The following is a 24,935-nucleotide window of genomic DNA, read 5'->3' on the forward strand; positions in this document are numbered from 1 at the left end:
ACATACTTTTCTTGCATCAAGACATATTGAACTGTTCACGGCACCAAAAGTTTATAAACACAAACCGTTTTTCTCTAGTCGGGTTCGCTCTTTCATATATAAGCGATAAATCTAAGTGTAAAGCAATTTTCAAAATATGTGCCGGGGTACGTAATAGGCTTACATACAAATTGCTGACTTTGTTTATTGTAAATACTCTTTTGTTTAAAGCAATTTATAAATATGTTAGATGAAGCAGTACTTTTCTTTTGAATCTGTCAGTGCTGTTTATTTTACTGTTTACAGTTTTCGTTCACTGTAACTAGCATTTTATTTTTAGGTCATTGATGAAATTAAGGATACTTCGACAGATACGTTTTGTAGCAGTGAAGCAACTAGATCTACTGTATGCTCCACAGAAAATTCTGTCTGCGACTTCACGAAGTGTCGTCTTAAATGTCCAGGCACTAAATGCCCTACCAGTGTCTCACAGATGTCATAGTTTTCACTCCTCTCCACTGAGACTCATGGCAGAAAATCGGTATGGGCTATTCTGTCATGATGGACACCGTTAGACAGGATGAGAACACTCCCCCTATACTATAATGAGACATTCTCGCGAAAACGCGAATATCCCTCTTATATCCCATATAACCGAGAAAAACACCTTAGGAGTACATCTCTACGTTTTTCACGCTAAAAAAAGAAAAATTGCTAAAATGTCTGATACCTCTGCAAATATATAAATCAAAACAAAAACACTTAATGATGTGCTTTGGGTTTCAGCCTCCTTCCCTCATACGCAGCAATGTTGATATGAAATTTCCTGACTGTGTTGTTAATTTTATAGAGACAATGCATGTCATGTTGAGTGGGTATCGCACTTATTCAGCATTGCACAGAATTTGCCATTATTTTCAATCAAGACACCAAAACACCTGTTGATGGTAATGTTTATTTCTCGCCAAATAGGGAAAATCGCATTAGTGAGAAGATCTCTATAGGGGAAGTGTTCTCAACCCGTTAGAGCGAACAGCAGTGGATCCAGAAATTTTCTTGGGCAAGGGTCCAGATAAACGATGTACTATCATTTAGTATTTTACAACTGGAAGTGCATACAAATAGGCAAATATATTTATTTTGTTACAAGCCCAAGGGTGGAGGGTTCGGAACCCCACCCCCATATATGCGTACCTGATATAGCCTCTACCAATGGAATTTGATATGTCACTTAAAAGAAAATATGAAAAGTTTGCAGGGAAGTAATTATCATTCCCTGTAGTTCTAAAACATTATGAACTCATTGGATACAACAAATTATGTTTATAATGAATTAAATTGTTCATCCCCAAAACTTTGCTAAATGTGTGTTTTATTGTATTCTGTCTGATTAAAATCAGATCCTATGATCCGCTCACGTGATTTTAATCAGGTTGCCTTCTTTGTTCGTATTCCACTTGTCCTATGCACATGCAAAAGAAGTATGCTATAGTCTGACAAGCTCTTTAGAAAGCTACTGTTTATGACATAACTTTAATTTGTCTGTTGAGTAGATATGTCACTGGCTATGCCAAACTTGGAACATCAAGTTGTAAGAAATGTAAACAGAAGATTGACAAGGGAGCGCTTCGCATTGGAAAGGTGGTGTCAAATCCTTTCTCTGATGAAGGTGGTGACATGAAACAATGGTTCCACCCACAGTGCATGTTTGAAACCCTGAAAAGAGCACGAGCAACAACTAAAAAGATCGAGGAACCTGATGACCTGGAAGGGTTCACAGAAATTGAACAGTCTGATAAAGACCTCATCAACAAATTAATCAAAGGTTCAGTGTTTGCTTTAAGCTGTAAGAATCAAAGATAATATTCACCAATTTCTAAAATCTAAACAAACTGCACTCTGAAAACTTAGCAATACTTTTCTTCAAATTAACACAGGTTCACTGTTTATAACTTCAGTGCAGGATTACTGGTTAAAAAACGAAAGTGTAAATACATGCAGGTTGTTTCTATATTTCAGAATTCGTGGTACAATCCAGCAGCAAGTCCCCAGGCTCTGCTAAGAAAAAAGCAGTGGGCAATGTACAATCTCCGCTCCCTTTCAGTCCCATAAAATCTAAACCAAAAGTAGAGCACGACGATGAAGGTAAAATTAACATGCTTGAGTACACACATTTCCTTAGGTGCACCCTCTCCATATCAAAGCATCACAAAAATGTTCATTAAAAAAAATGCATGGTTTTTTTTTTTATGTACTGGTTGGGGCTGAAACGATTCACTGCAATATCGATACTGTTCAATATTTAAACGCTCGATTCAATGTTGGATTCATTGCCTCGATATTCGGTTTGATAAGTTTATTACAAATTGATTCAGTGAAATACATCAGGCTTGGTCTGTACTTAATTATTTTTACCTGCATGAGGGACAAAATAGCATCCAATAATGTTCAGACTGTTGTTTGCCTGGAGTCTTACGAAAATAATAATGAACTTTATCATGTTAAACTACAGAGCCAAAAGGCATCTTACCATTTGGCTATTTAGAAACATTTTGCTTTTAAAATTATGATTTTGAATCTTGGTAATTAAGTTTTTCTTCAATGTTACTATTGGTTTCTTCTGTAAACTGTATTATATTGAAAGTATTGAATCGTGGCATAAGTATTGCAAGATGTATCATATCGTGAAGGGGGCGTATCGTTTCAGCCCTAGTACTGAGACTGGTAACAAGTAGCACATGAGAGAAGGAAATCTTGGTGAAATTAAGTCATCAGTCGATCTACATGTAATTAAATTCAGATCCTTTGATCCATTTATTTAGTTTTAGTTTTTTACACAAGGATCTGATATGATTTTAAATTGGGCATTATATTTATACAGGTATGATATAGGTAATTATTATATTTATACAGGTATGATATAGGTAGTTATTATATTTATACAGGTATGATATAGGTAGTTATTATATTTATACAGGTATGATATAAGTAATTATTATATTTATACAGGTATGATATAAGTAATTATTATATTTATACAGGTATGATATAGGTAATTATTATATTTATACAGGTATGATATAAGTAATTATTATATTTATACAGGTATGATATAGGTAATTATTATATTTATACAGGTATGATATAAGTAATTATTATATTTATACAGGTATGATATAGGTAGTTATTATATTTATACAGGTATGATATAGGTAATTATTATATTTATACAGGTATGATATAAGTAATTATTATATTTATACAGGTATGATATAAGTAATTATTATATTTATACAGGTATGATATAGGTAATTATTATATTTATACAGGTATGATATGGGTAATTATTATATTTATACAGGTATGATATGGGTAGTTATTATATTTATACAGGTATGATATAGGTAGTTATTATATTTATACAGGTATGATATGGGTAGTTATTATATTTATACAGGTATGATATGGGTAATCATTAATATGCTTCCTGTCGTCATGTCCCTACTTACCCGATGTCCTACTATTTTCGCGTAGTGCAGTTATTTATAAATGTGCACTATCAGTATTTCTTTTATGTAACTTTACTTTATTGTCTTCTTCAAACTTTTCACCTGTAAAGAAAAATGCTCATTTGAGGGTTCGAACCTGGGGCAGTGTGCTTGCTAAGCGAATGCATTATCCATTATGCTACTGCAGCTCTACTCAAACGGATGATTAATAATGTATATAAATTAAAGTTTACCAGTAACTAATAACGTCGAGGTTTGTGTCATTTTATTTAGTATAGTTACACAGTCAGCATTATAACAATAGTATAATTATGGTTTGCATGTACTACAGCTGTATGTCGAAATAGTAGTCAGGTTTTGATGCATAGTACACTCGCCTCCGATTCAGGTGTGGCACGATAAAGATCCTTCCCTGCTCAAAGGCTATAAGCGCCAAGCAGAAGTCTTAATTTTGCAGCCCTTCACCAGCAATGGTGACGTCTCCATATGAGTGAAATATTCTCAAGAGGGATGTTAAACAATATTCAATCAATCAATCAATCGTGCACCCTAGGTCAAACCCTAACTACTATTTCAGCATAGTACATCCAAATCATAACTCTATTATATAACTACAGTGAAGTGTTTTAGAAACATGAAGTACACGTGTGTTTTGATTTGTTGTGTAATGTAAAACATGAAGTACACATGTGTTTTTATTTGTTGTATAATGTGAAACATGAAGTACACATGTGTTTTTATTTGTTGTATAATGTGAAACATGAAGTACACATGTGTTTTTATTTGTTGTGTAATGTGAAACATGAAGTACACACATGTTTTTATTTGTTGTGTAATGTGAAACATGAAGTACAGGTGTGTTTTTATTTGTTGTGTAATGTGAAACATGAAGTACACACATGTTTTTATTTGTTGTGTAATGTGAAACATGAAGTACAGGTGTGTTTTTATTTGTTGTGTAATGTGAAACATGAAGTACACATGTGTATTTATTTGTTGTGTAATGTGAAACATGAAGTACACATGTGTTTTTATTTGTTGTGTAATGTGAAACATGAAGTACACACATGTTTTTATTTGTTGTGTAATGTGAAACATGAAGTACAGGTGTGTTTTGATTTGTTGTGTAATGTGAAACATGAAGTACACACATGTTTTTATTTGTTGTGTAATGTGAAACATGAAGTACAGGTGTGTTTTGATTTGTTGTGTAATGTGAAACATGAAGTACACATGTGTATTTATTTGTTGTGTAATGTGAAACATGAAGTACACATGTGTTTTTATTTGTTGTGTAATGTGAAACATGAAGTACACACATGTTTTTATTTGTTGTGTAATGTGAAACATGAAATACACATGTGTTTTTATTTGTTGTGTAATGTGAATCAGTGTACAGATATGTTAATTTGATATACATTTTTAATAAAATCCAGTAAATTATAAATTGTATTTTTGTAAATATAATGTCTTTATACCCCCAGAAATGAACTGGTATTTAGGAATCACCCAGTCTGTGTCCATTCTGATTAAGATTAGGTCCTTATCCACTCTCATATAGTTTACTACAGAAGCTTGTGTAGTGAAGTATGGGAGAGGATTAAAGGGTCTGAATTTAATTAAACTGACTGTCTGTTCAATTGCAACATTTGGAGTGGAGTAGAGCTAAAAAATTAAATAGTAGGATGAAATGATACAACATATTTCTGGGTAATTTAATGGACATCAACAAATCAATGAAATATACTAAACCGCACTGAAAATGCTGCTCTGTAGATTTACAATTTTGGAATTTGGAGTAACCAGTTGTTATTAGAACTTCTATTCAGTTTATTTAAAGTTATAGTTCTGTCTTTCATTAAAGTCATGCATTGTTTATAGCTGGACCCTCCACCAGTGACATGCCATCTGCTGGAGGCCATCGTGACGAGTCATTCCGGGAGTTTCGACGACTCTGTGCTGAGATTGCTGAAAAGAGTTCCTACCTCGCAAAAACAAAACTTGTTCATGATTTCATCAACAAAGGTTCCTCTGGAGGTAAACATTCTTGCATTGATATTCAGTGAGCTGACAAGTAATTTTTACTATATGACTTAATAAATTGCCGCATTTTCATTGTTCATAATCAAAGAAATTTATTTTCATGAATCTCTGCAATGGTATGAAAGCAATCCATATGTTTTATTTATATGATAGAATCGTTATATTTAATTCACTTGTACTTCCATGAAATCTCTGTGGCTATTTCTCTTGAATGTAATTAGTTAGACTGGCATTTTGACATGATTGTTATCGTTCCTTATGATGACAAAGTACTGGTAATGTCGGGTAGCAGTGAGTGTTCAGGAGCTGCTCTCTTTTATTCTCTAACGAATATCATGTTCTAATGTGAATATTGTCACATTGTAAAACATTTAATAACTTTTGATAAATACACTGCATTATCAATCCAAGAAGCAGCTGCAGAATATTGACCTTATGACCTAGGCATTGTTTCAGTCAATATCATGTCTATTGGATTGATAACTAATTATTTAAATGAAAGATTATGGAAAATATTTTATTTCATAGGAAGTACATATACAGGACCATGTATTTGAAATGATCATATGCTCTCCTAGTATGTACGACATAAATCTAGATATACACTGTATATAAAATGCATATTGTATAATATGTTTTGATAATTATGTTAACTGAAACATGCTTTTGATATAAAACTCGTACAATTAAACGATTTAAAACAGAATAGTATTTTCTTCATCTAGAGGGATTTAAAGGAGACCTGTACTTGTGGCTGAAGTGTTTGTTACCTGGAGTCGTGAAACAGGTGTACAACCTCAACAGTAAACAGCTCGTTAAACTATTTAGCCAGGTAAAAAATAATCTTCATTGGGTATATTCTCCCTCCCCCTTTTTCAATCTGTTTATTTTTCTTTGACAATGAACTTATTGATATTTAATGAGAAACTTGGGGGGAAATTGAAGTATGATATCAATTTACCAAGTGCAATAAAGTTAATGTTTCATGTATTATTAATGAATAGTTGATGAATTTCAGTACCTATAAATCTACTCTTGTAGCACTAAAGTCTACAATTTGTTTGTTTTGGCAGATATTTGGTACAAACCAGGATGACATGATTGCGGATTTGGACCAGGTACATGAAATGTTATTTTGTTTGTATATTTACTCTATATTCTTTACTGCAACTGCTATTGTACTTTTTAATACCTCTTGATTGAATAAAGCTGTCTAAAATCACTTTCTGAAATCCATTTCTATGTTGACTTATATGTACCTAAAAACATAAACTCTAAATATGGAAATGCATGCATGATTCATTTGGTAGACACTTTACATTTATTTTTTATTAATTGTACATTTAGTTGCATAAATGTTGCTTAATATACAAGTATTTTAATAATTCATAGCGGATCTAGTAACATGAGAAACCTAGAATAACTTTGTTGTTGATAATGTATACAAGTAGTGTTAGAAGTCTTCATAAATTTTCTTTTTAAAGTCAATCATCAGCAATAAATCAGTATTAAATATAAATGATAATGTAAGCTTTTGAAAAGGGGGATAACCCATCATCAATTGTCAATTTTTAGTACATTGATCACCCCTCAAAGCCTAATATTTACTGTAGTCCAGTATATGGCCATTGACCACCCCTCAAAGCCTAACATTTACTGTAGTCCAGTATATTGCTGGTATTAAGGAGTTTCACGGTATACTGTAATTGCAGCTTCAGAAAAATCATTTTGAATAAACTGCATTCCATGTCTGTTTTTTCATCAGGCCACTGCAAAAGCATGCTTTATATTTACTCATTAAGACTGAAATCTCATATGATTATCAATGTTAACTTGTACTACTGTACAAAGTAATTGAATCAGATAATATGTCATCTCTGCTAGATAAAGGTTACGACCTTCTCTCCTCAGGAGAGGATCAGATTGTAAGCTGTGGTTAGCAATGATGATTGCTTTTACTATTCACTGCTGTCCACAGCAGCAGATCTCATAAAGATACCATTCTCGGATCTTTGTTTTGTTTTTCCTTAGGGTGATGTAGCAGAAACTGTGCGGCTGTACTTTGATATGAGTAAAGTATTACCACCTCAAAAGAAAAGCACACTTTCCCTTCAACAGGTAACACATTGATGATGGGGCTCTCAGTAACACATTGATGATAAGGCTCTCTGTAACACATTGATGATGGGATGGGGCTCTCAGTAACACATTGATGATGGGATGGGGCTCTCTGTAAGACATTGATGATGGGATGGGGCTCTCTGTAAGACATTGATGATGGGATGGGGCTCTCTGTAAGACATTGATGATGGGATGGGGCTCTCTGTAACACATTGATGGTGGGATGGGGCTCTCAGTAACACATTGATGATGGGATGGGGCTCTCAGTAACACATTGATGGTGGGATGGGGCTCTCTGTAACACATTGATGATGGGATGGGGCTCTCTGTAACACATTGATGATGGGATGGGGCTCTCTGTAACACATTGATGATGGGATGGGACTCTCTGTAACACATTGATGATGGGATGGGGCTCTCAGTAACACATTGATGATGGGGCTCTCTGTAACACATTGATGATGGGATGGGGCTCTCTGTAACACATTGATGATGGGGCTCTCAGTAATACATTGATGGTGGGGCTCTCTGTAACACATTGATGATGGGATGGGGCTCTCAATAACACATTGATGATGGGATGGGGCTCTCAGTAACACATTGATGATGGGGCTCTCAGTAACACATTGATGGTGGGGCTCTCTGTAACACATTGATGGTGGGGCTCTCTGTAACACATTGATGATGGGGCTCTCAGTAATACATTGATGGTGGGGCTCTCTGTAACACATTGATGATGGGATGGGGCTCTCAATAACACATTGATGATGGGATGGGGCTCTCAATAACACATTGATGATGGGATGGGGCTCTCAGTAACACATTGATGATGGGGCTCTCAGTAACACATTGATGGTGGGGCTCTCTGTAACACATTGATGGTGGGGCTCTCTGTAACACATTGATGATGGGATTGGGCTCTCAGTAACACATTGATGATGGGGCTCTCTGTAACACATTGATGGTGGGATGGGGCTCTCTGTAACACATTGATGATGGGATGGGGCTCTCTGTAACACATTAATGGTGGGATGGGGCTCTCAGTAACACATTGATGATGGGATGGGGCTCTCAGTAACACATTGATGATGGGATGGGGCTCTCAGTAACACATTGATGGTGGGATGGGGCTCTCAGTAACACATTGATGATGGGATGGGACTCTCTGTAACACATTGATGATGGGATGGGGCTCTCAGTAACACATTGATGATGGGGCTCTCTGTAACACATTGATGATGGGATGGGGCTCTCAGTAACACATTGATGATGGGGCTCTCTGTAACACATTGATGATGGGATGGGGCTCTCTGTAACACATTGATGATGGGATGGGGCTCTCTGTAACACATTGATGGTGGGATGGGGCTCTCAGTAACACATTGATGATGGTATGGGGCTCTCAGTAACACATTGATGATGGGATGGGGCTCTCAGTAACACATTGATGATGGGATGGGGCTCTCAGTAACACATTGATGATGGGATGGGGCTCTCTGTAACACATTGATGATGGGATGGGGCTCTCAGTAACACATTGATGGTGGGGCTCTCAGTAACACATTGATGGTGGGATGGGGCTCTCTGTAACACATTGATGATGGGATGGGGCTCTCTGTAACACATTGATGGTGGGATGGGGCTCTCTGTAACACATTGATGATGGGATGGGGCTCTCAGTAACACATTGATGATGGGATGGGGCTCTCTGTAACACATTGATGATGGGATGGGGCTCTCTGTAACACATTGATGATGGGATGGGGCTCTCTGTAACACATTGATGATGGGATGGGGCTCTCAGTAATACATTGATGGTGGGGCTCTCTGTAACACATTGATGGTGGGGCTCTCTGTAACACATTGATGGTGGGATGGGGCTCTCTGTAACACATTGATGATGGGATGGGACTCTCTGTAACACATTGATGATGGGATGGGGCTCTCAGTAACACATTGATGATGGTATGGGGCTCTCAGTAACACATTGATGATGGGATGGGGCTCTCAGTAACACATTGATGATGGGATGGGACTCTCAGTAACACATTGATGATGGGATGGGGCTCTCAGTAACACATTGATGATGGGATGGGGCTCTCAGTAACACATTGATGATGGGATGGGACTCTCAGTAACACATTGATGATGGGATGGGGCTCTCTGTAACACATTGATGATGGGATGGGGCTCTCAGTAACACATTGATGGTGGGATGGGGCTCTCTGTAACACATTGATGATGGGATGGGGCTCTCAGTAACACATTGATGGTGGGATGGGGCTCTCTGTAACACATTGATGATGGGATGGGGCTCTCTGTAACACATTGATGGTGGGATGGGGCTCTCTGTAACACATTGATGATGGGATGGGACTCTCTGTAACACATTGATGATGGGATGGGGCTCTCAGTAACACATTGATGATGGGGCTCTCAGTAACACATTGATGGTGGGATGGGGCTCTCAGTAACACATTGATGATGGTATGGGCTCTCTGTAACACATTGATGATGGGATGGGGCTCTCTGTAACACATTGATGGTGGGATGGGGCTCTCTGTAACACATTGATGGTGGGATGGGGCTCTCATTAACACATTGATGAAGGGGTGGGGCTCTCAATAACACATTGATGATGGGATGGGGCTCTCAATAACACATTGATGATGGGATGGGGCTCTCAGTAACGCATTGATGATGGTATGGGGTTCTCTGTAACACATTGATGATGGGATGGGGCTCTCATTAACACATTGATGAAGGGGTAGGGCTCTCAATAACACATTGATGATGGGATGGGGCTCTCTGTAACACATTGATGGTGGGGCTCTCAATAACACATTGATGGTGGGATGGGGCTCTCTCTAACACATTGATGATGGGATGGGGCTCTCTGTAACACACTGATGATGGGATGGGGCTCTCAGTAACACATTGATGATGGGATGGGGCTCTCAGTAACACATTGATGATGAGTTGGGGCTCTCTGTAACACATTGATGATGGGGCTCTCGGTAACACATTGATGAAGGGGTGGGGCTCTCATTAACACATTGATGAAGGGGTGGGGCTCTCAATAACACATTGATGGTGGGATGGGGCTCTCAGTAACACATTGATGATGGTATGGGGCTCTCAGTAACACATTGATGAAGGGGTGGGGCTCTCAATAACACATTGATAATGGGATGGGGCTCTCAGTAACACATTGATAATGGGATGGGGCTCTCAGTAACACATTGATGAAGGGGTAGGGGTCTCATTAACACATTGATGAAGGGGTGGGGCTCTCAATAACACATTGATTATAGGATGGGGCTCTCTGTAAGACATTGATGGTGGGATGGGGCTCTCTGTAACACATTGATGATGGGATGGGGCTCTCAATAACACATTGATGATGGGATGGGGCTCTCAGTAACACATTGATGATGGGGCTCTCAGTAACACATTGATGATGGGATGGGCTCTTAGTAACACATTGATGATGGGATGAGCTCTTAGTAACACATTGATGATGAGGCTCTCGTTCTGTTTTGTTGGTTTTAGTGTATTGGTTTTTTTGCATTGGATAACACCACTCTGAGAAGTGAGTAAAGCTGTACTGTTCTTTGTGTAGGTTGATGACTATCTCAGTGAGTTAACAAAAGTAACCAAGGAGGATGATCAACAAAGGATTCTTACCAAAGTTGCTAAAAGGTGTGTGGCTTAAAAAAAAGTCTTGTGATTGCATGACTCTGATTTTAGAATTTTTGGAGGGATTAATTTTCAATCCACTAAAGTTGTGCCAGATATACATGTTTTCTTTGTTTTTGAAAATCTGAAATGTTACTATGTTTTTTATTGCAGGTGTACAGGCAATGATTTGAAAATGTTTGTAAGGCTTGTCAAGCATGATCTCAGAATAAATTCAGGAGCTAAGCACATGTAAGTTAGCACAGTTTAAGCTCTTCTCAAAATGACTCAGATCCGATACCTGAAACTAGGTGTTCAATGACAGTGTTGAAGTCTAACACTCCCTGTACATCTTCCCGTAGATTAGATGATCTAAATGACAAAGTCTAACACCCTCTGTACATCTTCCTGTAGATTAGATGATTTAGATGACAAAGTCTAACACTCCCTGTACATCTTCCCGTAGATTAGATGATCTAAATGACAAAGTCTAACACCCCCTGTACATCTTCCTTTAGATTAGATGATTTAGATGACAAAGTCTAACCCCCCCTGTACATCTTCCTGTAGATTAGATGATCTAAATGACAAAGTTTAACACCCCCTGTACATCTTCCTTTAGATTAGATGATTTAGATGACAAAGTCTAACACTCCCTGTACATCTTCCTGTAGATTAGATGATCGAAATGACAAAGTCTAACACTCCCTGTACATCTTCCTGTAGATTAGATGATCTAAATGACAAAGTCTAACACCCCCTGTACACCTTCCTGTAGATTAGATGATCTAAATGACAAAGTTTAACACCCCCTGTACATCTTCCTTTAGATTAGATGATTTAGATGAAAAAGTCTAACACCCCCTGTACATCTTCCATTAGATTAGATGATCTAAATGACAAAGTCTAACACCCCCTGTACATTTTCCTTTAGATTAGATGATTTAGATGACAAAGTCTAACACCCCCTGTACATCTTCCTGTAGATTAGATGATCTAAATGACAAAGTTTAACACCCCCTGTACATCTTCCTTTAGATTAGATGACAAAGTCTAACACCCCCTGTACATCTTCCTTTAGATTAGATGATTTAGATGACAAAGTCTAACACCCCCTGTACATCTTCCTTTAGATTAGATGCTCTAGATGACAATGCCTATGCTGCCTTCCAAGCCTCCAGAGACTTGAGGGATGTGGTAGACAGAGTACTTGAGAACAAGGAAGGGGTGCCAGGGATGAAGAAGAAGCTCAGTGTCAAAGCCTCCCTCATGACTCCCGTTCTACCAATGCTGGTGAGTGATTTACAACAGAACCACTAGGCTTCACTTGTTTATTGAGTGACTTCTTATTCCATTGCTGTCGGCTTTTGTTTGTTAATTTAGTGCGTTAGTATTCCTGTGCCGTGGAGTTTGAGTGCAGTACAGTAATGTGAATGGGAGTGTGTAGGGTATTCTGGAGTTGGAGTGCAGTACAGTAATGTGAATGGGAGTGTGTAGAGTATTCTGGAGTTGGAGAGCAGTACAGTAATGTGAATGGGAGTGTGTAGGGTATTCTGGAGTTGGAGTGCAGTACAGTAATGTGAATGGGAGTGTGTAGGGTATTCTGGAGTTGGAGTGCAGTACAGTAATGTGAATGGGAGTGTGTAGGGTATTCTGGAGTTGGAGAGCAGTACAGTAATGTGAATGGGAGTGTGTAGGGTATTCTGGAGTTGGAGAGCAGTACAGTAATGTGAATGGGAGTGTGTAGGGTATTCTGGAGTTGGAGAGCAGTACAGTAATGTGAATGGGAGTGTGCAGGGTATTCTGGAGTTGTGAGGACATGTGTGATGCTGTTAAATTCATTTCTATTATGTTTAAATATGTGGGAATAAGTGGAAACTCTAAAATGTCCATGTTGTGAGGGGATGTTTCACTTTACAGAACATGTGTAATTTTTATTAGAGTTGTTCAAAGTAGGTTGAAAATCAGAACGTTTTTGGAACAGGTTTCCAGTCCTATAACTGCCACAATTAAAACCTGAAATACTATTTATGGAGTATAAACCACCTGTACATTTGGTTAGAATAATCCAAGATGTCAAAATTGGATGGATCTATGTAGGTCACCTGAGTCACTCGGGAGATCTGTTGCGATTGGTAGTGGTCCTTCGTCGTCTGTTAACATTTGAATGTAATCAACTTCTTATCTGAGAGTAAAATGCCATTTCTCATCAAATGTCAGACATGGAACATCTTTAGGGTAAACTGAAATAAAATTATTGTGAATTTTATAGTCACTACACCCCTGGGGCATGAGGGGGTGGAATCAGAAATAATGCAATCTTTAGAAATCATCTTCACTACCAAGTGCTCAAAATGCAAAATAAAAAAAAATATTTTGTACCTATACCGAAAACATTACAGTATTTTGTAAATAGTGGGTCTTCACTATCTAAACTTTATTATTCCCCTTGCAATTAATTGCGAGAGGAGATTAGTAATGGGACCATTCAAGTGTGTGTGAGTATTTTTGTGCAACACTGAACTTATAGACACTCTGCAGGCCATAATTTTTGCTCAATTGATTTGATAATTCTCATGTAGCTTTGTTATCAAGAGAGGAAGAATATTATTGATTTTGGGGTCCAAAGGTCAAGGTCACTATAGGACTTCATAGAAAAAGTTTGCAGACACTCTGCAGGCAACTTTTTTTGTTTGATTGATTTGATACTTCACTTGTAGCTCTGTTATCAAGAGAGGAAGAACCCTATTGATTTTGGAGTCAAAAGGTCAAGGTCACTAGACTTCATAGAAAAACTTACAATTACTGATTGCGTACATTGCAAGGGGATGCCCTGCTTTACAGAGCTCTTGTAAACAATTTTTACATTATAAGAGAAAATGATATCACCACATTTTTTGGTATGCATTTGAATTGGAATCAACTGGGGATTTTCTATTCCAGTGTTACAATCAATAAAATGTTATAACCCTAAACATCATAAAAAACTTTTACTCTATAGTGAAAATGCATTTTAATCTTTTAAGAAAATTCTGTTTTAATTCTATGTTATGAAGAGCATGTAGCCATTTACCAAAATTGTGTGCTAGGGGTTCAGGCTCTAAGGCAGAACTGAATTTGTAAAAGAGTGATGATACGTTTTATCGAGTATGATCCTATTTGTACATTGTGACAAAAGACTGTGCGTATGGTGAGTGTGATGAGGACTACAATATTATGGAATTCAAGACCTTTGGACTTGTTACCTAGGCTTCAGAGAGCAGCAATCATGTTATGAAAGTACTTTAGAAATGCTCTATTACTCTGGAATCTGGAAAGCTAAAGAGAATTCATTTTCATTCTTTAAGAATAATTAACATTTTGTTTGATTGAGCTGTCCACGCTACTCTTGTGACTGTTAAAGTGTATGGGTCTCTTGTTTCAGGCTGAGGCTTGCAGGTCTGTTGACTATGCCCTGAAGAAGTGCCCCAGTGGTTTCTATGCAGAGATTAAGTACGATGGTGAGAGAGTCCAGCTACACAAGAAAGGAAACCAGTTTCAGTATTTCAGCAGAAGCTTAAAACCAGTCCTACCACATAAAGTATGTCACACAAAACTTACACACGGTCCTACCACATAAAGTATGTCACACAAAGCTTACACATAGTCCTACCACATAAAGTATGTCACACAAAGCTTACACATAGTCCTACCACATAAAGTATGTCACACATAGCTTACACACAGTCCCACCACATAAAGTATGTCACACAAAGCTTACACACGGTCCTACCACATAAAGTATGTCACACAAAGCTTACAATCCTACCACATAAAGTATGTCACACAAAGCTTACACACGGTCCTACCACATAAATTATGTCACACAAAGCTTACACATAGTCCTACCACATAAAGTATGTCACACACAGTCCTACCACATAAAGTATGTCACACACAGTCCTACCACATAAAGTATGTCACACAAAGCTTATACACAGTCCTACCACATAAAGTATGTCACACACAGCCCTACCACATAAAGTATGTCACACGAAGCTTACACACGGTCCTACCACATTAAGTATGTCACACAAAGCTTACAATCCTACCACATAAAGTATGTCACACAAAGCTTACACACAGTCCTACCACATAAAGTATGTCACACACAGCCCTACCACATAAAGTATGTCACACAAAGATTACACACAGTCCTACCACATATAGTATGTCACACACAGTCCTACCACATAAAGTATGTCACACAAAGCTTACACACAGTCCTACCACATTAAGTATGTCACACACAGTCCTACCACATAAAGTATGTCACACACAGTCCTACCACATTAAGTATGTCACACAAAGCTTACAATCCTACCACATAAAGTATGTCACACAAAGCTTATACACAGTCCTACCACATAAAGTATGTCACACACGGTCCTACTACATAAAGTATGTCACACACAGTCCTACCACATAAAGTATGTCACACAAAGCTTACACACAGTCCTACCACGTAAAGTATGTCACACACAGTCCTACCACATAAAGTATGTCACACAAAGCTTACACACAGTCCTACCACATAAAGTATGTCACACAAAGCTTACACATAGTCCTACCACATAAAGTATGTCACACACAGTCCTACCACATAAAGTATGTCACACACAGTCCTACCACATAAAGTATGTCACACAAAGCTTACACACAGTTCTACCACATAAAGTATGTCACACAAAGCTTACACACAGTCCTATTACATAAAGTAAGTCACACAAAGCTTACAAACAGTCCTACCACATAAAGTATGTCACACAAAGCTTACACACAGTCCTACCACATAAAGTATGTCACACAAAGCTTACACACGGTCCTACCACATAAAGTATGTCACACACAGTCCTACCACATAAAGTATGTCACACAAAGGTTACACACAGTCCTACCACATAAAGTATGTCACACACAGTCCTACCACATAAAGTATGTCACACAAAGCTTACACACGGTCCTACCATGTAAAGTATGTCACACACAGTCCTACCACATAAAGTATGTCACACAAAGCTTACACACAGTCCTACCACATAAAGTATGTCACACAAAGCTTACACAATTTATACAATGTACATCCTGCTGTCAAAATTCATTTTTATAACCCCCACCAGTGAAGTTTGGATGTGGGTTATTGTAGAATTACCTTGTTTGTCTCTGTTCTGTGAAGTTTGGATGTGGGTTATAGTAGATGTGGGTTATAGTAGAATTACCTTGTTTGTGTCTCTGTTCAGTGAAGTTTGGATGTGGGTTATAGTAGAATTACCTTGTTTGTCTCTGTTCAGTGAAGTTTGGATGTGAGTTATAGTAGAATTACCTTGTTTGTCTTTGTTCAGTGAAGTTTGGATGTGGGTTATAGTAGATGTGGGTTATAGTAGAATTACCTTGTTTGTCTCTGTTCTGTGAAGTTTGGATGTGAGTTATAGTAGAATTACCTTGTTTGTCTCTGTTCAGTGAAGTTTGGATGTGGGTTATAGTAGAATTACCTTGTTTGTCTCTGTTCAGTGAAGTTTGGATGTGGGTTATAGTAGAATTACCTTGTTTGTCTCTGTTCAGTGAAGTTTGGATGTGAGTTATAGTAGAATTACCTTGTTTGTCTCTGTTCAGTGAAGTTTGGATGTGAGTTATAGTAGAATTACCTTGTTTGTCTCTGTTCAGTGAAGTTTGGATGTGGGTTATTGTAGAATTACCTTGTTTGTCTCTGTTCTGTGAAGTTTGGATGTGGGTTATAGTAGAATTACCTTGTTTGTTATAGTAGATGTGGGTTATAGTAGATGTGGGTTATAGTAGAATTACCTTTGAGACGAGCGAAGACCCATAACATCTTGGAACACGACTTCAGACATTTTTCTCTGTTCAGTTAACAAGAGAAGTTTCCGTTTTGAGATGGGTGTTGTCATTGTCCAGAGTGTATTTTAAAAACCATTTATTCTTCAATGAGCACAAATTCACTATATCCCACCAACCTATGTGCCTTGCAGGGGTATTAGTCCCATTAGAACAGTTGTAGATTGGATTTGTTTTCTTGTACTGTTGGTATTGGTGTTAACTTTGATTATTTTTCTACTGAACACAGACATTTACATACAGTGGAGTATACATGGTAGATTACCTATTGACAGTTTACCATACACCAGTATATGTTTAAAAAGAAACTTCATACCAAACACTATTTTAGGCAAAATTCGGGTAACTGTTTCAGTATCTCTACATGTATCTTACTGTTTCAGTGAATCTACATGTATCTAAATGTTTCAGTGTATCTACATGTATCTAACTGTTTCAGTGTATCTACATGTATCTAACTGTTTCAGTGTATCTACATGTATCTATCTGTTTCAGTGTATCTACATGTATCTAACTGTTTCAGTGTATCTACATGTATCTAACTGTTTCAGTGTATCTACATTTATTATATACTTTCAATTTCATCTCTTCTTTTTTCTTTAAAAGTTTGCGGGCATATATCACACGATATATGCCCGGAAACATTCCGACCCGCAAACATTACGTCACAATCAATACACAAGCAAATTACTACGTCGTTAATTTTCAAATTTTTCGTGTTTTTCATCTTTTACTCAGTTAAACCAATAAAGAAATTGTAAAAAATAAATTATTGTTAGTTTCTAAATGAAATTGGAAGTATATAATAAAAAGGTTATAGACTTTGTATGGGAAATATGACGACCTCGTTTTTTGTCGCGGATGGACCTCGCAAGCTCGGTTCGTCTACACGCCAAAAAACTCGGTCGTCATATTTTCCCATACAAAGTCTATAACCTATAAGTATCTAACTGTTTCAGTGTATCTACATGTATCTAACTGTTTCAGTGTATCTACATGTATCTAACTGTTTCAGTGTATCTACATGTATCTAACTGTTTTAGTGTATCTACATGTATCTAACTGTTTCAGTGTATCTACTTGTATCTATCTGTTTCAGTGTATCTACCTGTATCTAACTGTTTCGGTGTATCTACATGTATCTAACTGTTTCAGTGTATCTACATGTATCTAACTGTTTCAGTGTATCTACATGTATCTAACTGTTTCATACATGTATCTAACTGTTTCAGTGTATCTACATGTATCTAACTGTTTCAGTGTATCTACCTGTATCTAACTGTTTCAGTGTATCTACCTGTATCTAACTGTTTCAGTGTATCTACCTGTATCTAACTGTTTCAGTGTATCTACATGTATCTAACTGTTTCAGTGTGTCTACATGTATCTGTGTATGATCTTCATGGTCATTATGTTTTCCTCTGTTATTCTCCTGTATTCAATATACAGCTTTTGTTTTAAAGGTTCAGCACTTCAAGGAGTATATCCCAAAGGCTTTCCCCACAGGTGATGACCTCATTCTAGATGCAGAAGTGTTATTGGTGGACAACAAAACCAGTAAACCACTCCCATTCGGAACTCTGGGAGTTCACAAGGTTGTAGTTATGTATATTTTTCTTGTTTCTATTATAGAACTCTTAACCACTTGATCATGCAGTGTTCTTTGAATTTCACGTTTTTAATCAGAATTTCATTTTAAGGACACTTGACACAAACAAAGAAATGAATGCATGGGTTGATATATATTTGATATATATTTTTATGCTCCCGGTCGGTCTATTGACTGTTTTTCACCTCCCGGTCGGTCTATTGACTGTTTTTCACCTCCCGGTCTATTGACCAAGTCTTGTCTGCTCTGCTCAATATCTTGAGAACATTTTGCTTGACAGACATCAAACAAACTTTGTACACTGATATATCTTAAAACTAACTAAAATCAATATTTAATACTCATTGCTTAAGAAATATTTATATGTTTCTCGTTTTGAATTTGAAAAAGTTTTTATGAAGATATAGTTAAAGACTATCAATTAATTGATATAAATGTGTGAAAGTGAAACCCTTTTCAGTTTTGCAACAGGGGGGAGGGGGGCATACATGTTTCTGAAACAATTCTTGTTTGGCTTAGTTTGGTTGTATTAAGGACATAGGATACCCCAAAAATTGTTATAGAAATTTGTAAAACTATTTGTAAATGTTTTCACATTTCTGAATACTTTATTTACCACAAAATTTTCTATGAAACCACCTTTATTTTTGCATTATTCACAAATCTTTACTTGAAAATTCAATTGAAATACATTTAATACTCAAAAATTGAAATCCTTCCAAAACATGAGTTCCTAAAAAATAAGGGGCCTATAAATGTTCTATGATGATAAAAATATGAAATATATTACCCTTCCCTATATATTAACTATAAATTTTCCCCACTGTTTTGGACTTAATTGAGAAATCATGGAAATAAATTACATTTGACATGGTAAATTGTATTTATTTTACTTCAATTCTTTTATTGTGAAAGACATACATCTTAGAGCATTATAACAAAATTGAACATGCATAATGATTACAACAAAGCTGAAAATAAACGGCCAATTTTTGCAGAGATACCTAGCAGATGTAAATACTTATAAAAACATGAATTTAGTTTTCATTTTCATCATTTTTTTTTTTAAAAGTTTGTTTGTAGCAAGTGTTAATAACTTCTGTAATCCTGCTATATAATTTCAAATCAAAAATCCAAATTGCAATAAGTTGTGTTACTTACAATATTGAAAAAGAACTACACTTTGCGGGAGAGTTTTTTGTTTATGGAGAAAAGGCTGGAATTCAGTACAGTTTTCTCTTACTTTCAGAGTTTTTTGTTGATGGAGAAAAGGCTGGAATTCAGTACAGTTTTCTCTTACTTTCAGAGTTTTTTGTTGATGGAGAAAAGGCTGGAATTCAGTACAGTTTTCTCTTACTTTCAGAGTTTTTTGTTGATGGAGAAAAGGCTGGAATTCAGTAGTTTTCTCTTTAATACTTTCAGATCAACATAACAGACAAAACATAAAGTTCTTTTAAAAATGAAAACCAAACATTCTAGGGGTTTAGTGTTATATGATAATTAAGTAGAAAGGATTTTTTTTATTTAAACAGTATTTTATTATGAAAATTCACAATAGGATTGGACAGCAGGCACTGCCTATATAAGTCCTCTCCATAAGTAGAAAGGATTGATACTTAGAAGGAAGGTTTAGTAATGCTAAGTCAATGTTTTGGGGAAATGTCTCAATCATTCTCTTAAGAATTACACATGCAGCTCATTATTACAACTATGTCACAATGTTCTCATATTTTTTTTTTATCTCTGAGATCAAAGATTAGGGGCATTTTATTTCTGGTCCATCTTTCTGCCCTTCTGTCCTGTAACTTTTACCTTGGCTATAGGCTATAACTTTTACCTTGGCTATAACTTTTAACCTGTTAGAGATACATGTGGATACAAAGAGAGAGACCTCTATTACAAAAAATAGATGTTTGGTTTCTTGGCCCTCAATGTAAGATCTTACACAGATCTTGTGATAAGATATTTATCTATGGTTATGAGAAGGTTTTGGACATCAATTCATTCCATAGATACATATCTTATCGCTTTCATTTCATACCAATGCAAACAAGGAATTTTTGGGATAGTTTGACATATGATTTATAGTGTGGATAATTCATGTTGATAATACAAGCTTAAAATGTGACACAGAGGACATTTGATCATGCAGAACTGCTTGGAAACTTTATTGATAAACAAAATGCTGCTTATGATAATAATAGACTTTATTTATCCAGGATAACACAAATTAGCATATAGCTAGTTTCCATTGTGGTCATGCTGTTTAACAAGAATGAACTGTACTTGTATTTAGTTTCTCAGCAATAATTGAAACGGGTGTAATCTTATATTTACATGTATATATGGATATTGAATGTGTCTTATATTCTTACAGCTGTTTTAATCAAAAGTATTTGGTTTGATATCATTGTTTACAAACAACTTTACATGTTTCTCTGCCATATGTGTTATGCATATTTAAGTCATAGTCACATGACCATTTCAGACATCATATTTAAGCCAGTCACATGACCATTTCAGACATCAGTGAACATGGCAATCGGATCACGCGCTCGTCTTTTTCCGTAACCGGTAAGAAGACTCGGACATGGATCGGCGCAAGAATTGCATCAAATCGATGCATTTCTTCGCCGGAAACGCGCCCGTGGATGAGAGTTAAAAGGCCAGAACCGAATCCCTGAATAATATGTCATTTATATTTTCACCACAGATTCAGTTTTGGTATCATTAACGTCTTATTCACTCTAATACATAACATGTAAGTGGAAATTGATAGTGGTACAATACCTTAGATGTGTATAATATCTTAGATGCATTTGAAAGTTCACGTTTCATAGTGTAACGTACGACTGTGACGTCAAAGTTACGTTTATGTATACGTAACAACCAACTCTGATGGCGTTGATCCACATACGAGGTTCATTTGCGGTTACAGAATAGCCGAGTAGTTACGATTGTGAACATGGGTATGAAGTGCTCAAGTCTGCACAAACTTGTGTAGAATGGTTTATTTGGTACATGCTCGGGAGTTCCCAACGTCATCAACAATCATATTTAGGATGCTTCCTCACTATATTGTATATATGGAATTTATAAATACTTTTTATGCTCAATTTCAACATTCACAGGGCCAGATAAGGCCCCATGTGAACCTGTGTCCTTTGAAACAGCTACCAGTAAATGTTAAGTTTCAGATGCAAAGTGGTCTAACTTAATGCCTTCAGGCTCATTGATTAGATCATAGACCCCAACTTATCTCTTAAATTCTGAAATTCATCATACATGTTGATAATGAATACCTAGTTTTATGATGTTCATTCTCAGGGGCCAACATCCATGAGATTAAAAGGAACAATTCATTGATCTGAAATGCATACAGTGAAACACAATTATAGCAAACCTCCAGGCCCATCGAATAACCAAAACTTTGTTATCTTCTAGCAAACCTCCAGGCCCATCGAATAATCAAAACTTTGTTATCTTCTAGCAAACCTCCAGGCCCATCGAATAACCAAAACTTTGTTATATTCTAGTAAACCTCCAGGCCCATCGAATAACCAAAACTTTGTTATCTTCTAGCAAACCTCCAGGCCCATCGAATAACCAAAACTTTGTTATCTTCTAGCAAACCTCCAGGCCCATCGAATAACAAACCTCCTGGCCCATCGAATAACCAAAACTTTGTTATCTTCTAGCAAACCTCCAGGCCCATCGAATAACCAAAACTTTGTTATCTTCAATGAAAATTCGTTATTTTCCTCTCATAGGGGAATAAAAAACACTTCACAAAAAGTGTGAATTCATTATAATCATGTTCGTTCTAAGCATGTTTTACTGTATTTTGATTTCTTTTCCCAGAAAGCTGCATTCAAAGATGCCAGTGTCTGCTTATTCGTATTTGATTGTCTTCATATCAATGGGGAAAATATAATGCACAAGTAAGTTACTTTAGAAATAAAACTTATTCTTTTTTTGATGCATGTATCAAACAAAACCTTGGACAGAAAACTTCGTCAATGTGCATAGCGCATTGATGAAAAAGTTTTCCTTCTCATTTTTCGTTTGATACATGCACCAAAAAAAAAATTATAAGTTTTATTTCTAATCATTTAATTATGTTTTTAAAATAGAAAAACAAATAGTTTCTCTCGTCAAAAAGCTTGATTTAACATTTTTGAAATGGCATGTAGGAATACATATATAAGTAACAATGAAAACAACAGCAAAACTGGCTGTGTGTTCAGGTCAGGTAGAGTTACTGTGCAGATTTAAATGGATTATACACCAAATTAAAAGTGCAATGGTTAAAAGCTGAATTAGATATAAAGGAAGAGAACAAGTGGTGACTGGATTTATGTTGCATTGTGTTGGAGGAGACGTTGAACACTGGTTATGTCATAGGAACGGTGGAATGCAACTCGGCTCCATTTCAATATCAAGTAAAAAGTTCAACACCTCTTCATCTAAATCTCCCTCGTTGACTGAGCCCTATATAACACAGTTCAATTTCATTGATATCTCCCAGATCAAAAGTCGCCGCTTGCTCCGTCATGTTACCGAAATTGTAAAGCAGACGATATATACCGGGCACTCGTGTAATCTGTCTACTTCTACCCGTCAGTGTCCTACATCACCAAGTTGACTATTCTGCCACGTCATCACTAGGCCTATGTGTTGTTTCTTTAAATTAATTCATATTTTATTCATATCTTTAGTTGAGTTTATTTTTGGTAGCAATGAAAAAAAAGATCAAACAAACATATTTCATTTACAATCATTATGCTAGTGTGGAAATTCCCGTTCTATAAATAGTGCTAAAATTAGAACGGGAAAGACGCATTTCAGAGAAAAGTAGACTTGCGTGCTTAGTGCAGATGAACTCCGGACAAAATTATTTTGACTAAGAAATCAAACGAATTTTTCATCCAATCAGCATCATTGTTAAGTCATCACTTTAAAAGTTATCAAATGATTTCAGAATCAAACACATGTAGTACATGTACATGTATATGTATTTATTTGTATTTGATGTATGTAAGTGTAGATTTACATGTACCAGTATGTATATACATGTACATGTATTAATATGTATGTGTGCATGTGAGTATGATTGTATGAGATACATTGTACAAGTGTATAATTCAAAAAGCAGTGAAGTTTTTTTTTGTTTATTATTTTTCAGACCAATAAAGGAGAGAAAGAAAATTCTGGAGTCGGAGATGACTGAAATTCCAAATCGAATCATGTTTTCTGAGGCACAGCTGATCAATGTGAGGATGTATAAAAGTGCTCTACAGCATGACTGACCTTGTCACATACAGTCACACATTGTGACGTGAACAATTGCTGCTCCGAATCTCATTACAATGTTTTATCCCACCAGGACCTGTAACTGTAGAAAATATTTTATCTCCCATTCTCCCCCCCAAAAAAAAGTTTGATAAAATTTCTAAACAATGTTTTGTAGTAGAAGACAATAGGAGCTGACAGGCACTTTTTATTGTTAATTTAAATGAATATTTTGAAGATATAGAACTACCTAGAACAAAATCCTGAGGGATATTGAAATGTGTAATGTGACAAAATCCTGAGGGATATTGAAATGTGTAATGTGACAAAATCCTGAGGGATATTGAAATGTGTAATGTGACAAAATCCTGAGGGATATTGAAATGTGTAATGTGACAATTTTATTTTTATTAGGTTGCAGATGATCTTCAAACACTGATGACAAAAGTTTTCAAGCAGGGTTTAGAAGGACTTGTTTTGAAAGATGTCAATGTAAGTGTAATCCATCAAAATAAGGCATTTCAATGGTGGTAGTATACAGTTCATTGAATTTCGGCATCTTGAACATCAATATCTCAAATACCATGGATATTTCAAAGTGAGTTGGAAGTTCTAACTTTATCCTCAATATCTTAAACCCTGGGGTATCTTGAAGTTTTGGCCCCATTGTGTTTAAGAGGAAGAGGTTTGACTGTATTTGCATTCATAATTTCATTACTTTCCATTTACCTTATCAGACCATAAAATGCATGAATACATATTTTGTAGTAGTCATGCATTCAAATGGCAAATGTCACCAATCATGCTCAGCA

The 24,935-nt window shown here is 36.4% G+C and overlaps 1 protein-coding gene across 4 annotated transcripts in view; it reads left to right on the forward strand.

Moving 5' to 3' along the window:
* Positions 1-94: 94 nt before the first annotated feature.
* The window catches only part of LOC125647928 (DNA ligase 3-like), a 33,680-nt gene continuing 8,839 nt past the window's right edge, over positions 95-24,935 (forward strand). For 2 of the 4 annotated variants that reach the window (XR_007360140.2, XR_007360141.2), the window contains exons 1-16: positions 107-146; positions 320-520; positions 1,533-1,804; positions 1,999-2,124; positions 5,370-5,525; positions 6,257-6,363; positions 6,605-6,649; positions 7,563-7,649; positions 11,275-11,354; positions 11,505-11,582; positions 12,464-12,623; positions 14,755-14,910; positions 18,686-18,817; positions 22,693-22,772; positions 24,017-24,104; positions 24,538-24,615. Coding sequence is in view for 2 of the 4 variants with exons in the window: in XM_048874802.2 (XP_048730759.2) it covers positions 327-520; positions 1,533-1,804; positions 1,999-2,124; positions 5,370-5,525; positions 6,257-6,363; positions 6,605-6,649; positions 7,563-7,649; positions 11,275-11,354; positions 11,505-11,582; positions 12,464-12,623; positions 14,755-14,910; positions 18,686-18,817; positions 22,693-22,772; positions 24,017-24,104; positions 24,538-24,615 (1,839 nt within the window). In the remaining 2 variants the exon portion in view is untranslated. Of the gene's footprint in view, positions 189-319; positions 521-1,532; positions 1,805-1,998; positions 2,125-5,369; positions 5,526-6,256; positions 6,364-6,604; positions 6,650-7,562; positions 7,650-11,274; positions 11,355-11,504; positions 11,583-12,463; positions 12,624-14,754; positions 14,911-18,685; positions 18,818-22,692; positions 22,773-24,016; positions 24,105-24,537; positions 24,616-24,935 lie in introns of all 4 variants that reach the window. The other 2 variants (XM_048874802.2, XM_048874809.2) reach the window with 2 other exon arrangements.

The sequence above is a fragment of the Ostrea edulis genome, chromosome 1, assembly GCF_947568905.1.
Source record: "Ostrea edulis chromosome 1, xbOstEdul1.1, whole genome shotgun sequence".
In the NCBI taxonomy this organism is placed as follows: Eukaryota; Metazoa; Mollusca; class Bivalvia; order Ostreida; family Ostreidae; genus Ostrea; species Ostrea edulis.